This window comes from Macaca nemestrina, chromosome 5 (assembly GCF_043159975.1).
Source record: "Macaca nemestrina isolate mMacNem1 chromosome 5, mMacNem.hap1, whole genome shotgun sequence".
Lineage (NCBI taxonomy): Eukaryota > Metazoa > Chordata > Mammalia > Primates > Cercopithecidae > Macaca > Macaca nemestrina.
The window spans coordinates 115,972,305-115,988,631 of record NC_092129.1 but is presented as its reverse complement, the minus strand read 5'-3'; the positions used below and the strand labels follow the sequence as shown (position 1 = coordinate 115,988,631).

The 16,327-nt window shown below is 35.9% G+C and overlaps 1 protein-coding gene across 3 annotated transcripts in view; it reads left to right on the top strand.

The window, feature by feature from the left end:
• The window catches only part of LOC105479487 (collagen type XIX alpha 1 chain), a 334,678-nt gene that overhangs the window by 131,344 nt on the left and 187,007 nt on the right, over nt 1-16,327 (top strand). For all 3 annotated transcript variants that reach the window (XM_011737482.3, XM_011737483.3, XM_011737484.3), the window contains exon 12: nt 10,721-10,774. In XM_011737482.3, coding sequence (XP_011735784.2) covers nt 10,721-10,774 — 54 coding nt within the window. The remainder of the gene's footprint in view (nt 1-10,720; nt 10,775-16,327) is intronic.

Below are 16,327 nucleotides of genomic sequence, written 5' to 3'. Positions count from 1 at the left end.
GCGTATATATTTAGAATAGTTAGCTCTTCTTGTTAAACTGTTCCATTTGCCATTATGTAATGCCCTTCTTTGTCTTTTTTTTTTTTATCATTGTTGGTTTAAAGTCTGTTTTGTCAGAGACTAGGATTGCAACGCTTGCTTTTTGTTGCTTGTCATTTGCTTAGTAAATTTTCCTCCATCACTTTATTTTGAACCTATGTGTATCTTTGCATGTGAGATGGGTCTCCTGAATACAGCACACTGATGGGTCTTGACTCTTTATCCAATTTGCCAGTCTGTGTCTTTTACTTGGGGCATTTATCCCATTTACATTTAACGTTAGTATTGTTATGTGTGAATTTAATTCCCTCATCATGATGCTATCTGGTTATTTTGTACACTAGCTGATGCAATTTCTTCATAGTGTCATTGGCCTTTATATTTTGGTGTGTTTTTGCAGTGGCTGGTACCAGATTTTCCTTTCCATATTCAGTGCTTCTTTCAGGAGCTCTTGCAAGGCAGACCTGGTGGTAACAAAATCCCTCAGCATTTGCTTGTCTGTAAAGGATTTTATTTCTCCTTCACTTATGAAACTTAGTTTGGCTGGATATGAAATTCTAGGTTGAAAATCCTTTTCTTTAAAAATGTTGAATATTGGTCCCCATTTTCTTCTGGCTTGTAGAGTTTCTGCTGAAAGATCTGCTGTTAGTCTGATGGGCTCCCCTGTGTAGGTGATCTGGCCTTTCTCTCTGGCTGCCCTTAACATTTTTTTCCTTAATTTCAACCTTGGAGAATCTGATAATTAGGTGTCTTGGGGTTGATCTTTTTGAGGGGTACCTTAGTGGCATTCTCTGTATTTCCTGAATTTGCATGTTGCCCTGTCTTGCTAGGTTGAGGAAGTTCTCCTGGATAGTATTCTGAAGTGTGTTTTCCAGCTTGTTTCCATGCTCCTCATCTCCTTCAGGTACTCCAATCAATTGTAGGTTTGGCCTTTTTACAAAGTCCCATATTTCTTGGAGGCTTTGTTCATTCCATTTCATTCTTTTTCTCTAATCTTGTCTGCTTGCCTTATGTTAGCAAGGTGGTCTTCAAACTCTGAAATCTTTTCTTCCACTTCACAAAGCGTAATGCTTTGTGTATGCTTCATGAAGTACTATTGCTGTGCTTTTCATCTCCATCAGGTCATTTATGTTCCTCTCTAAACTGGTTATTCTAGTTATCAGCTCCTCAAACTTTTTATGAAGGTTTTTAGCTTGTTTGCATTGGGCTAAAACATGCTCCTTTAGCTCAGCATACTTTTTTATTATCCATCTTCTGAAGCCTACTTCTGTCAATTCTTCCATCTCATCCTCCATCCAGTTCTGCACCCTTGCTGGAGAGATGTTGCAATAATTTGGAGGAGAAGAGACACTCTGGCCTTTTGAGTTTTCAGCATTTTTTTCATTGATTCTTTCTCATCTTCATGAGTTGTCTAGTTTTGATCTCTGAGGATGCTGACCCTTGGATGGAATTTTTTGGGGACTTTTTGCTGTTGTTGATGCTGTTGTTGTTGCTGTTTGTTTGTTTTTCTTTCAGTGGTCAGGTATCTCTTCTTTAGGGCTGCTATGGTTTGCTGGGGGTTTACTTCAGGCCCTATTCATCTGGTTTGCTCCCACACCTGGAGATGTCACTCAAGGAAGCTGGAGAACAGCAAAGATGGGTGTCTGCTCCTTCTTCTGGGATCTCTGACCTCAAAGAGCACCAACCTGATGCCAGTAGGATTGCTCCTGTATAGGGTGTCTAACAACTCCTGTAGGAGAGTCTCACCCAGTTGGGTGGCACAAGGAACAGGACCTGTTTAATGAAGCACTTTGTCCCTTGGTGGAGGGGATGTGCTTTGCTAGGGGGAAACCTGCTTGTCTGGGCTGCCCAGATTCCTCAGAACTACTAAGAGGAAAGATTAAGTCTGCTGGTCCGCAGAGACTGTGGCCACCCGCCCCCACCCCAAGGGCTTATGCCCAGGGAGATCCGGATTCTGTCCCTGAGCCTCTGGCTGGAGTTGTTGGACTTCCTGCAGGGAAGCCCTGCCCAGTGAGGAAAGATGAGTCAAGGTCAGACCTGAAGAGGCGCTCTGGCTGCAGTCTGCCACAGCTGGTGTGTTGGGCTTTGGGGGATACCTATTGGGACCAAGCCATTCAGTCTCCCTTCAAAAGCACGGCCTGGAGCTATAGAAATGGATGCCACCCTTCCCCGACCCAAGGAGCTTAGTGTGTTAGGCAGTTGTGAGCCCCAGTGCTGGCTGCTACCCCTTCCCCAAGGAGCTCAAACGGCTTAAACATTAAGCCACAGCTGTGGGGCTGGTTGCCTCTCCCTCTGGGAGCTCAGCAGGGTTAAGCAGATTCCAGCTGAGAGGCTGTTGAGAATCTGCACAGCGCCGGGGGTTGGGACCTTAGGCTTTGGTGGCGTGGGTTTGCGAGTGGGATTTTCCAATCCATGGTTTGCATAGTTCTGTGGAAAAAGCATAGTTTCCCCGGCTGGGCAGCATGCTCACTCACCACTCCCCTTGGCTGGGGAGTGAGGGCTCCCCTGGCTCTCACATGGGCTGCTGCACCACACTGCTCTTCCTTCCTCTCTAGGAATCATGCCAGTCGCCTAATCAGTTCTGATGAGAGAACCTGGATACCTCGGTTGCTGGTGAAGGATTCACATGTTTATTATGGTTCTTTTCAATGGGAGCCTCTGATTGCCGTTGTTTCTAGTCAGCCATCTTGGCCCCAACCAAATTTTTAAATTTAAAACATTTAGATAGATGTCTATAATTGTATTTGTCATGTCATATATTTGCGTTTGTATAGTCATAGATATATGACTATATTTGTATTTTTCTTCTAATTAAAAAATATATAATGTTAAAGCAATAACTATTACACTATACTGTTAGATTTATAGGATATGAATATATTATATATGACATCAATGATACAAGAAAATGGAGAGGAACTGAACTAAATCTAAATACATCTAAAAAATACGTCTAAACTGAAATTTGCCATCATTTTCTGAAATTAAGTCAATGTTAACTGGAATAGATTATGATTAAGTAAAGATGCATATTGTAGAATCACTTTAAAAATTTCAAAAAAGCTAAAAATTTATGAAAAAAACTAAAATAGCTTGGTAAAAATATTTGTTGGACAAAAATGAAGGCAGGAGAGAGAGAAAGAACAGGGGAGCAAAAATGATGACTCTTATAGAAATAATTAAATAACAAAATAGAAACCTTTACTCAACCCAATGTAAGAAAATATTTTTCTATGTTTTGTTCTATAATTTTTGTAGCTTTGGAATTTACATTTGTGTTTATTGTTCATTTGAGTTAATTTTTGTGTTTTGTGTAGGGTGTGATTTATGAATCAAAGTTAATTTTTTGCACATGGATATTTGCCATATCAATAATTACATTAAATATGAACAGAATAAATACATCAAAAGGCAAAGAATGTCAGATTGGATTTTACAAAGCAAGATCCAACTATATACTATCTACAAGAGATATGGATGAGATTCAAGAAACAAATAGGTTGAAAGTTAAAGGATATAAAAAGATGTACTATATAAAGAGTAACCACAAGAAATTTGGAGTGAGTATAATAATATTAGACAGACTCTATGACAAGTGACATTATTGGAGACAGGAAAGAATATTTTATATAATGATAAAACGGCCAATATAACAGGAAGATGTAGCAGTTATTATTGTGTATGTACCTAACACAGCCTCAAAATGCATGAAGCTGAGACGGACAGAAATGAAAGATAATAGGCAATTAGAAATACATAGAAATTAGAAAGAAGCAATTAACACAATTATATTTAAAGATTTCAATACTCCTCTCTCAATAATATAGTAGACTTGAATAATCCTACAATATACTCATCTGAACCGACATTCATAAAACACTCCACCCAACAATAATAAAATACACATTTTTCCAAGTGCATATAAATCATTTACCAAGATAGACTATATTCTCCATTACTAAATGAATCTCAATACATTTTAAGGATTCTAGTTATATAAAGTATGTTTTTGGTCACAATGGAATTAAATTAGACATCAATATTAGAAAAAAAATTTCTGTTACATCTTCAAATGTTTCAGAACTAAAGAATATGATTCTCAATACCCTGTAGGTCCAAGAAGGAATCAAAAAGAAAGTTTGAAAATATTTCAAGCTTAATAAAAATAAAAACAAGTTTAGTTGTACAGATGCTACTCAAAAAGAAACATACTACTCATCCATGCAACATGGGTAAACTCAAAAGCATAATGTTGAATCAATTAAGCCAGACAAAAAAGGTTACATATTGTATAATTCTATTTATATGAAATTTCTAGAAAAAAGCAAAACTATAGAGACAAAATTATGTCAGTGGTTTTCTGGGACTGGAAGAGTGAGAAGCAGTTGACTACAAATGGGCACAAGGAAACTTTTTTAGGTAATGGAAATATTTTAATCTTAGGTTGTGGCGATGGTTGCAGACCTATATAAATTTACTAAAACTATTGCACTCTACATGTGCAGTGTGTCAGTATTATGGCAAGTAAATCATACCTTAATAAAACTGTTAGATAAACAATCAAAAAGATATCTATGCTGGAAGTAGGAATATGAGACTCATTAGCATATTGATGATCGTTGTAGCTGTAAAAGTAGAAAAAACATCTAGGGAAAGTTCGTTGAAAGGGAAAACGTAAGAAGCTGGGACAGATCCCTGTGGAGCAGCAACACTTAGAGGATCTAACAAAAACGAAAATGAGTAAATGCAGCTACAGAGGTAGAATAAAAATGAAGGAAATATAGTATCTCAGCAAGTAAGTATTTCTAGGAGGGGGCTTGTCATAAAGATATCAAATGCTTCTGATAGATTAAGGAAGAAAAAAACTAAAAGGTGTCTGATGGTGGTCACCCAAGACCTTGGCATGAGCAGTTTTTGAGGACCAAATAGCGTACAAGTCAATCTGGAGTGAACTGCGGAGTGAGTGGGAGTAATGAATGCAAACAGGAGTATCGGGAGCCTGGCTCAAGAAGTTTATCTGTAAAAGGAAGGATTTCCTTCCAAGTGAAGCTGGAAATGTCAGGAGTTAGAAGTGTGAGATTTTGTTTTAACAGAAGATTCAACAGCATGTTTCAGTGTGGTTAGAAAGAAGTGAGGGGGAAGAGGTTGAAGATTCAGAAGAGGGCCATAATTTTAATCATTAATTCCACAAGGGAAGAGAAAAAGATGGGATTGAAAGCACAGGTTGAAGGATTACCATTAAACAGTAAGGGACAATTCTTCCATGTAGAAGAGTAAAGAATGGTATTAAAATAAGTGAATTTGTAGATTTCATGGCATCAAGGAAAAGCTTGTATGATGGCTTCTTTTTTCTTGGTAGAAAGCAAGGTTATTTGAGAGTAAAAGCAGAAGTCATAATACCAAGGATTTGAGGGGAATGACACACTTTAAGGACCTAGAATTAGGTTAGTGATCATGAATTTATAATAATAGCAGTCTACCCAATTGCATGTTTTATCTCTAGGAACAAGAGGTGGACAGTTTGATTCACTGGAGTTGGCTCCATCAGAAAGCTAGTAGAGCAAGCGTGTTTAGAGTGGTGGTAACAGAGCACTTGGAATGACAGATGACTTTTGTCCATCATGGATGGACAAAAGTGAAGGCATTGCGGGCTGATAGACATTGTCTTCACTTTCATTCCCCTGAAACAAGGTCTGAGACAGTGACTTGAGGACAGGTAGTTGGTTTGAGAGGGAGCTCAAGATACAGGAGTGAGGGAATGGGGAAAATAAGTCAGGAAACAAGGGAAAGTGAATTAAAGGGTGCATGTTTTGAGCTACGTATCATTGTGGGCAACTGCAGCTGAGTCCTACTGGAAACCCTCTGAGAAAGCCTGTGGAATGTGCCTGGAAATTATCCCTCTGTAGAACAGAAAGCTGACACATTAATCCACTAATTCCTGTCACCCTTTGCTGGAGAATTATTTCTAGAAGTGTTAACTATCCCCATTTTTCCAGGATACTTGCCAGGGCTGAACAAACTCTGTGGCTTCAGAGAAATCCTGGAGGCAGAAAATGAAAAGTAATGGGGAGGATTGAGCTTGAGGTGAAGTATTGACAGCATCCAAATCCCCACAGGAGTTTTCTACCACCAGCTTCAGCTAAAAACTGAAGTAGGCCTGGGGGCATATGGTAGAAGATGAAATTGAACCAGTTTATGAAATTCCCTATGCAGTCAAAGCAATCAAGGAAATAACAGAATAATAGATGGAGTTCTTTGATTATATGGAAGTTATTTATATCCTCCGAGCTACTGATTTATCATCTGTAAATGGGGATAAGATTACCCACTTTGTGTGGTTACTGCTAGAATTAAAAGTCCTTATTATGTAAGGTGCTTAGCACAGAGCCTGGCATGTAGTATGATATACAGAATAAAAGCTATTATATTATTGCTATTATCTATTGAAAGATTAGTAATGTTAATAACTACCTGCATTATGGATAATAATGGACTAATTCAAATTTTATATATAATATTTTTGAATGTTATATTCAAGTTCACTACTTAATTTGAACCAGTAAGTTCACTACTTAACTTGAATGTAATATTTTGCATGACAAGACATTACAGTTTTGTTTGGAAGAACATTAAATTCTGGTACTTTTTGAAATTAGTTTTATCATAGAATGGCTATTGGAAAGATCACAAATGTAATCTAATTCCCATGCATTCTTTTTCCTTTGGTTAGGATTTCATTGAAGTTTTTATTAGACTAGAATGATTTATTTTATTTTTAAAGAAATCACCAGAGATGTACTGTTGGTTTTGTTTTTAAATTTTTTCTGCTTTTCAACTTATTCAAACACAAGAAACAATCTAAATGCATTCTACTCTCTTACAACCTCTGATGTCAAATAAGTTTTCTTTAATTCTAGCTTAAATCTTTAATGCTGCAGTTTTGTTTTTACTTATCTTCTTCTCAGTGGAGAAAAAAGGAACAGCTGGTTACTATTGTCAATTTTCTATTGTTTGGAATTTATTAAATATGCAACTCTTGTGAATACATAGATGTAGATACATATTTCCTTCTGGATATAGAACTCCTATTGCTTTTCTTTCAAGAATGATAGAATTGTATATGGGGAAGCTTTAGAGCTCTTCTAGTCCCAGTATATAGTCTGATTAATTAATATTAGTTAAAATGTTATTAATTGCCATCTAGCATTTCTTGTGGTAAATTGCCTGATGTGTTCTTTGCTCAACTACCAATTGGACTATTATTATTTTTCTTATGACTATATTGCAATACAACACACGATATCTTTGTGTATTGATGTTAACTATTAAGCCACTACATGATCTTTTTCCCCAGTTTGTTATTTGTCTTTTAATTCAGTTTATAGTATTTTTGCCTTGCAGGTTCATAATTAATATTTTGTCAGATATGTATTTTTTTCTCTTATGAATTTCTTTTTTTGGTTTCATGCTTAGAGATGCCTTACCATGAGCTCTTATCTAAGTTCACCTATATTTTCTTCTGGTCCTTTAATATTTTTATTTTTAAGTTGGTTTTCTAATCCATCCAGAATTAACTTAAATGCAGGATTGCACATTTGTTCCTAATACATTTCAAGTTGTTTATTATAGCATATTGCTTTGATCTGTTGTAGTATTTCATGTCATAAATATGTTATATATATATTCATGATATATATCAGTGGTTCTCAATCAGAGGTGATTTCGCCCTCTAGGAACATTTGGCAATGTCTGTAGACATTTTTTATTTGCCAGGACTAGGGGAGAGGCTGGCTACTGGCCTTTAGTGAGCAGAGAGCAAGGATGATGCTAACCATCCTACAGTGTACAGGACAGCCCCCACAACAAAGAATTGTCAATAGTACTGAGATTAAGGGACCTTAAGAGATGATAGACGGATGGATGCATAGTTGATAGGTCAATAGATAAATGTATAGAAGATAGATATTCATTGAATACCATTCTTCTGCCAGTTACATATCAATAGTAATATTATCCAGCCTATATTTTTATTCTTTACCTATATTCTATTCTTTAACATAAAGAGTGTTTTAAGAGACATCGACTCCTACTTTATGGAAATCCAGATACACTGTATTGTTGGATATCCCTGGTTTGAGCACATAGTAAATATTGAATGGAGCATTTTATAAAAATGATAATAATAAATCAAATAAATTTTTAATGAACCTTATTTGATTACAGCGACTTATTTTTTGTATGTTAAGAAGTATGCTTTTTAAAATCCATTGCAGATTTTTGCTAGGAATCAATTTTAAGCAGTATGTTTCTTCTTTAGTCTTCTGCCACATCTGTTATTCTCTTACTATGCAGAATAAACTTCATCAGAATATTAACTCTGTTCTCTATATTATTTTTATTTAGCTTTTATTACCACTGTCAAGCTTGCAGATTTCCTTGTAGGCACACATCTCTTTAATATGTAGAGTTGCTTATTCTTTCCATCTATGAGAATCATTACTTTTGCATAAAGACTATATCCATTTTTAGTTACATTCTGAAACTTAATGTTGATATCCGTGGAATTATATGTGTCTTCTGTGTCAAAAATTTCTATTCATTCTAATAACTTATCCTGAACACATTTAGTGTTAGTATTTATACACTTTATTGTTTCTGATCCCCTTATTCGAAAGATATTTTCTTCTGTGTATTTGTGAGCCTTTAAATTCTTATTTTGTTTCCTGTCATATTTGACATCCTCTACAACAGCAATGTCCAATGGATGGAATTCACCGTGATGTTGGAAATGTTCTGATCTGCAGAGTCCAATATAGTAGGCATGGTTGAGCACTTGAAATGTAGCTAGGGCCACTGAGGAACTGAATTTTACATTTAATTTAATTTACTTTTAATTTTAGTAGCCACATGTGGCTAATGGCTACTGTGTTGGACAGCGCAATTCTATAGAGTAATTCCTTACCCTTCCATTTTTAGCTTAAAATCCTCTGCTTTATTTTAACTTAAACCTATTTTTACTGGTTGTGTTTGTATGCAGTTTTGTTTGTTTTGTATATTGTATGCATTTCTTATGTCCCAGTGATTAAGTTATTTTTTACTTCGTTTCCTATGCTTTCCATACAGTAATAATACATATCCATAGACAACTGAGAGTGGGCAAATGTGTTTCTGTAATGTATTATCTATTAATATCTGGTGCTTGCTTTTCTTTCCTTTTTCAAATAAAAATGATAATGTTCACTGTAGGAAAAATGAAGGAAGAAAAACAGAAAATATAAAGGAGAGAATAAAGCAAAGATTACTACCACTAACTTCACAGACACACAAACAGACACATGCAGAGGGATACACTTGGTTGAGTACTTTCTATACATATTCTTTTATTTTTAAACACCTTACTGATTGTACAGCTAATACGTGTTTAGTGCTTGAAAAAAAATTTAAAAACAGGGGTAAAGTGAAGGAAAAAAATCATCTGTGATCACAATGCCTAGATTAACCACTTTTATTACTTCGGTTTGTTTTCTCACAGTGTTGTTTCTAAGTGCAGGTAGGTCGGTAGACAGCTGGATATGTAGAGCTGCATTTTCAAAAATTGAATTATACTATATGCAGGGTGGACCAATAAAAGTATACACTTTTCAGATGGCAAGAAAACAAAATTATGTGTCACTATGGGTATGTATCATCCGCAGTGGTATTAGTGACCATTTTGAACATTTGTAACTTTCATAAAAATATATATTGGTTAACATTTATCCACTGGGCTTGTCTATGTATTAATTTTATCTTGCTTTTTATATCATGAGCATTTTTCTCTAGTATAAAATAAAATTCACAAATGTGATTTTAATGGCTACATCATAATCTATTCATTGTCTATATCATTAGCCAGTTTCCTATTATTGGACAGTTAGGATGCTTCTCTTTTTTTACTACTATAATAGCATTACACCCTACATATTAGTACCTAAAATTTTTCATCTCTGAATTTTTCATTTCTGATTATTTTATCTCTGATTATTTCATTAGTATACATTCTTGGAAGTGAAATCACTGGCCCAAATGAAATGAATGGATTGGAGATCCTTGGTATATATTGTCAGTCCAAATCACCTTCCAGAAAGTTCTCTGTTGCTTATAGAAGAAAATAAATATTCTTGTTCCATTTTTGTAGTTTAATCATTTATATGGAGCACTTTTTTTTTTCTTTTTTGAGATGGAGTCTTGCTCTGTTATCCAGGCTGGAGTGCAATGGCATGATCTTGGCTCACTGCAACCTCCGCCTCAAGCAATTCTTCTGCCTCAACCTCCTGAGTAGCTGAGACTGCAGGCACGTGCCACCATGCCTAGCTAATTTTTTTGTATTTTTAGTAGAGATGGGTTTCACCATGTTGGTCAGGCTGGTCTCGAAATCCTGACCTCGATTGATCCACCAGCCTCGGCCTCCCAAAGTGCTGTGATTACAAGTGTGAGCCACTGCACCCAGCTGCAGCTTTTCTTTGAACTTTTAATCTCTTTGGTTTTACAACTCAGAATTGTTTTTTAATAAATGTGCCTTTCAAGGGTTTAGCAAAGTAATCATATTGTTATAAATACCCAAACAACATAACTCTTTATTTTTTGCTAGCAAAGGTTTTCAGATACAAGGTTTTTCATTGTATAAATTGTTTCTTTTTAGGGTGAACAAGGAGAAAAAGGAGATCCAGGTCTGGCTGGCCTTAATGGAGAAAATGTAAGCCTAACCCTTTTTTCTGATACTCTGTTTACATTTTACCACTAAGATGTGCTATTTAATGCTATTAAGATTTACCTATTTTTGGCAGAGCCAGATATGATCCAACAAAATTAAGAATCAAAGTGTTCTTTCTCATGGCTCAGTAGAGGCCCGGTGTTTTTAGTTTCATTTCATTGGCTTTATATATTTTCTACTTGTGCTTAGCCTTAACAGGCCTTTCTCCTTGATGTTTCTTGCTTGCAAATTTTCTAGTCTTCTTTTTCTGTCTTTTTACATCTTGCATATCTTCTGCCATGGTTTGTGCTCTTACCAGTGGGCCACTTTTCATCTCAGTCCTAGTCTGTGTCTGGTCTATAGCTGGTGTCTGTATTGTTAGGCTTTCAGTGATGGGAAGGAAGGGCGAAGTGAAGGGAAACTAAATCCGTATTGCTCCCCTTCATGGCACCAGTTCCGCAGCCTCAGGGATAACATCGCCCGTAATATCCTTGGACCCCAGTCATCTTCTCCCTTTCCCCTCAGGACAGTCATCCTCCCAGAATCGCACCCCAGATTTTAGGATAAAATTTGAAGGATGGCCCAAATGTGGGTTTTACTCTGAAATGTAATTTTATTTACATTTACTCACCATTTACTATAGATATGTTATATTTACTGGTAGGGGAAGTGTCCAAAATGAGAATTAGTTTTTCCCTCGGCTTCCTTTTTTCACTTACATGAATATGTTTTAGAAAGGACCTGAAGGGCCACATGACTTATAAAAGAGTAAAGAAAAACTATGAGACTATATCTAGCTCCCTAATGCCCTAGATGTGTTAGGAAACCTGTTTTGTATGCTATAGATCACTACAATGGAAGAGACACTGAAGACCAATGTTTCTGGCCTGTGGAGAAAGTCGTGTGTGTGTGTGTGTGTGTGTGTGTGTGTGTGTGTGTGTGTGTGGGTGTGTGGAGTCTTCCAAAAAAGAAAGACCCTAGTAGTAATAGAAGTTAATGTTTTTATGTATGTTAACTAAAATAATAGTTGTTTGACTGTCATTCTTATTTCTCTCCCTTTGAAGTGATTTTTCTACACCAGAAAATAGGCACTAGCCCCAAAGGCTTGTAGCTATGGGAGTCTCTGCATCTTCTTTACCACCTGTAATATATGTAATATAATGTAATATAATTAATCAATTGATATATGCACCTGTAATATATCAGGACACTGAACGTCACACATGTTTAAATAGAGTAACTGCCTCACCTCTTACCCCTGTCGTTGGAGGCACATGGCGAAGTGGGATGAGTTCTGGAGTAGAAATCCAGGGCCCAGTTTGTCTTCCAGTTCTGTCACAGAAGAGCAAATCACTTCTCAGAGTCTGTAAAGTGACGGACTTGGGACAGATTCTAAAACCCCTATTGCTGTGATGTGCTGTGATTTTATGCAAAGAGTTATTAAGATTACAAACTTGAAAAGCCTGAGGATGCTTGAAGCATTCATTCAGGTTTATTGAATTCCTGCTACATGTAAGGCACAGTGAGAAAAACAAAACAGGAAGAGGTGAAGACAGAGCATAACAAGTACCGGATGTGAGGATACTTTTCCTTTCTCCTCATAACAAAGGGGAGGTGTGGCCCATACTTTGTTTAAATGAAGATTCATTTTACAGTGGATTCTGAAATGGATAGAATTTGGGCCTTTGCCTATGTTTTCTGTTCTTTCTATTACATTCTCCATGAAAGCAAAGACCATGTGTTGGAATCCTAGTACTTAGCACATGTATGGGGTAAGTTCCAAATAACTATTTGCTGAGTGTTAGTTTGAAAAACTGAGCAATTATTAATATTATAACAGAGTAAAATATAAGTAATTAGAGTCTAGGCTAGAATAACAGATGTGGAAGGGAAGATACAGAGAATGACGCTAAAGAGGTAAAATACATATGATTTGGCACTTGATTGGAGTTGAAAACTCAAAAATAGCCCAACATGTTGGCCGTTCTGTGTGAGAAAGATATTAGCTTGTGAGAAATGTAGCAGTGTTGAAAGAGATTAATTACAGTGTTGCAAAAGATAACCAAACTACATGTATGTGGGCTCTCTGGGATAGAGGAGCAAAACAGAGTATATTACAAGTGCATAAAGGTAATATTGGAATTGATATAGTGAAAGGATTTTTTGAAATATTTGAATAAAACTGGAAAGATATTTGAGGGGTTGGAACCTGAAATATATTCACATTAATTTCAAGATTTGAAATTTTTTCTTACGTTGTCTGAAAGTAAGGTTTTTGGCTTTTTAATTAATCAATTGATGTATGCATATATTTGAGGACCTCCTATATTCTCAAACTCTTTGGCAGCCACTGTGTGAGTTCCAAATCTGAGTAACACTAACGTACTGAGAGAGCCCAAAGGCCTAGCGAGCAGTGTGAATGTCTGTCCCTTTGAGGGATCTTGGAAGAGTCCTTCACATGCCCCAATAACAGGAGGTCATTCCTTTAGTTATTGTCTGATGTAGCTCATTAAGTACAACCATAAAGCATGACAAAGCACATTAACTTTTCTCACTTGGTTACTTAGCTAATAAGTAGATGATGTTATTTTTTTCCCCTTAATTTTGCCAAAGATATTCAGGAGTCATGACTAAGGAGAAATAACAAAAAACAGTAAGAGTTCTCCTCTTTCCCCTCTACTATCACTAGAAGTAAAGAATCAACTGCTTGGTTATGACACTGTTGGAGATGGGGGGAGTGTTAATATTGTGTTATAGTTCATAAACTATTTTCACAAGGAATTTGAAATTCGACCCTCACCCAGCTTAATTGGCTCGTAGAGTGGGGAGTGATAGTATTCCTATTTTCAGAAGCAAGAAATTAAAGGCTTCAGAAATTAAGCAACTTTCTTTTTTAAAATACTAAAATTGGCCTTTAACTCTAAATATTTGGCTGAAAAGTCTGATTTTCCCAGCAAATCATGCCACACATCATTGCTTATTTTTCAGTGCTAAAAAACTGACTCTGCAAACTAAAGTAATTCAGCATTTATGATAGTTCACTCTGACTTTCAATAAGTCCAGGTATACATTCTTAGAAAACGAAAGGTATTATAATGGCTATTTTGATTTGAATTAAAGTCAAGCCATGATGGAAATTATAACTTCAGAAATATTATCTTAGAATGTATAGTAAATAAACTCAATGAGCCAGGTGACTCCAGCTACTTTCTAAGTCAGAGTATATTGGAATGCTTTAATATTTCTACTAAATGAATTTAACAGCCTTTTAAAATAGTCTTTATTGTTGCATATTATATATATCTTAATGTCAATGTATCTTATAATAACTTATTTTGTGCCAGCTTTCTCACAAAATGGGCCAGCTCACTTTGGAAAGTGTAAACTCTAATTTAAAGGGTAGTATGTAGCAATTCAGTCTTTCTCAGTGTGGCACTGAGAAAGTTTTGGCAAGACAATTCTTTCTCAAGTCAGACTGTTGCAAGAGCAGAATGTTTAACATCCTTGAAGCTCACCAACCTAATCTAAATGCCAGTAGCAGCTCCTAGTCATTGGGACAATAAAAAATCTGCTGATATTTTTCTAAGTGTATCTTGACTGTGTGTGTGTGTATGTGCGCGCGTGTGTGTGTATGTGTGTGCATGCCTAAACTTTTGTTTGATCTCTATGGTATTACTAAACAAATGCATGCTCGTATGTCCATTCCAGTTTAAATAATACATACAAAACATATATTAAAATGTTCAAAAATTTGAATTGCTAGAATTTAACTTTGAAAATATATGACCTTGTCTTTACACACAATCTAGTGTATAATTAAATAATTTTGATTGTGACCAAATACAAGATATATTTAACAACAGTATCTTAGAATGGACTTGAGAGGGAATAACATAAAGTTATAATTGTGACCTTTAAAGCCAGACTATCTGGGTTCAAATCCCAGCTCTGCCACTAACTAGCTGATGTACTACTTGGTAAATTACTTATCCTCTCTGTGCCTCAGTTTCTTTATTTGCACCATTGATAATTTCAATAGTACTTACTGTAGGGGAAAAGATAATTTTCCCTTCTCCTCTGAGGGATCCAGTCTGCTGAAATGAACTGACAATGGACAGATTAACAGGAGAAAAGGTATACAAATATATTAATGTGCATACAGTTGGAGCCATAAAAAATACAAGACTCAAAGAAAGGCCAGATGGTTGAAACTTAAATAGAACCCACTTTATAGGAAAGAATAAGATGGGGAAATGTAGGCAATTTTGAGAGGTAGTAAAGTATTTTCAGAATTGAATGGGACCAAGAGCTAACAATAGCTTGTGGACAAGTTACAGAAAGGTGAGGGCTGAACCTGCACTGTGAACAAAAGTTGTTTTGTTTTGCAGATAAAGACTCCCAGGTAATCTCTCAGAGCTGCCCTCAGAATAATAGACTAAGAGTCTGTCTGAGCATGGTGACAACTTTTAGTTTGTTCTCTTCTCCAGAGATTAGTTTTCCTGCTTATTCTGTTAGATTCCTAGGAAGGGGGTTTTAAGACAATTGCTTTCTTTGGAAGAAGATTTCTCAGTCTGCTAAAGAAACTTCCAGAGAGAGCTCCTCCCTGTGCTTGAGGAGGGGTTGGAGGAGAAACAAGAGAAGGTTAGAAAATTCTTGGATTCCAGGCAGCTTCTAAGGCCTTTCATTTCCTTTTAATTTAAAAGCACTCAGCATGCCAAAGCATCACACTTTGGGGTTATCACTCTCTGTGCCCCAAAATTACCTCATGGATTTTTTGTGAAGATTAAAGGGACTTTCATACAGAAAGCATTTAGAACAGTGTCCAACATAAAGCAAGAACTATATAAACATTCACTATTATTAGAAACCGGGTTAAATAAAACACATTTAGCTCTAATAGGCACATCTTTTTATTTATTTGTTTCTGTGGGGTTATACAATCTTAGAAAAGTAGACTTAATTGTTGAGTTGTCTCTTTTTCTGAATTTATATTATGGTCTTTTAAATATCCCTTATTAGAATTACAGCATCTGATGTTTCTAAAATAATCATGTTAATCTCCTTATACCAATGCAATCTGTACTAGAGAATACAAAAATATTGAAATCACAAAACCAGAGATATCAGCTGGCAACAGCTGTTGACATTGCTAGGGAATAACATTAAGTCATTGAAAGCTTGTGAAAAGAATTAATTGATGGGTTAACAATTTTTAACAAATAATATTTTATATTATCTTCTGATTTTTAAAGATGTGGTACCCCATGAGTAGTAGTAGATACTCCAACAAAAATTAATTTTATAGTCTACCTGCTTTTATAATTCTGGTTATAATACTGCTCTTCAGCTCTTGTCTTGCCTTTAGATAACAGTTTCTGCCTCCACATTACATGTAGAATCAACTGCTGTGCTTTTGAGAATCTTTATGTACATGAATTTTATTGAGAACCTTCATAACAGATACCCATCTTACTCAATATTGAATTCAGAGTCTGTTCCATTCGGCTTTTTATGCCTATGGTGGATGCTGTGTCCTTTCTCCCTAGCACTCAATAA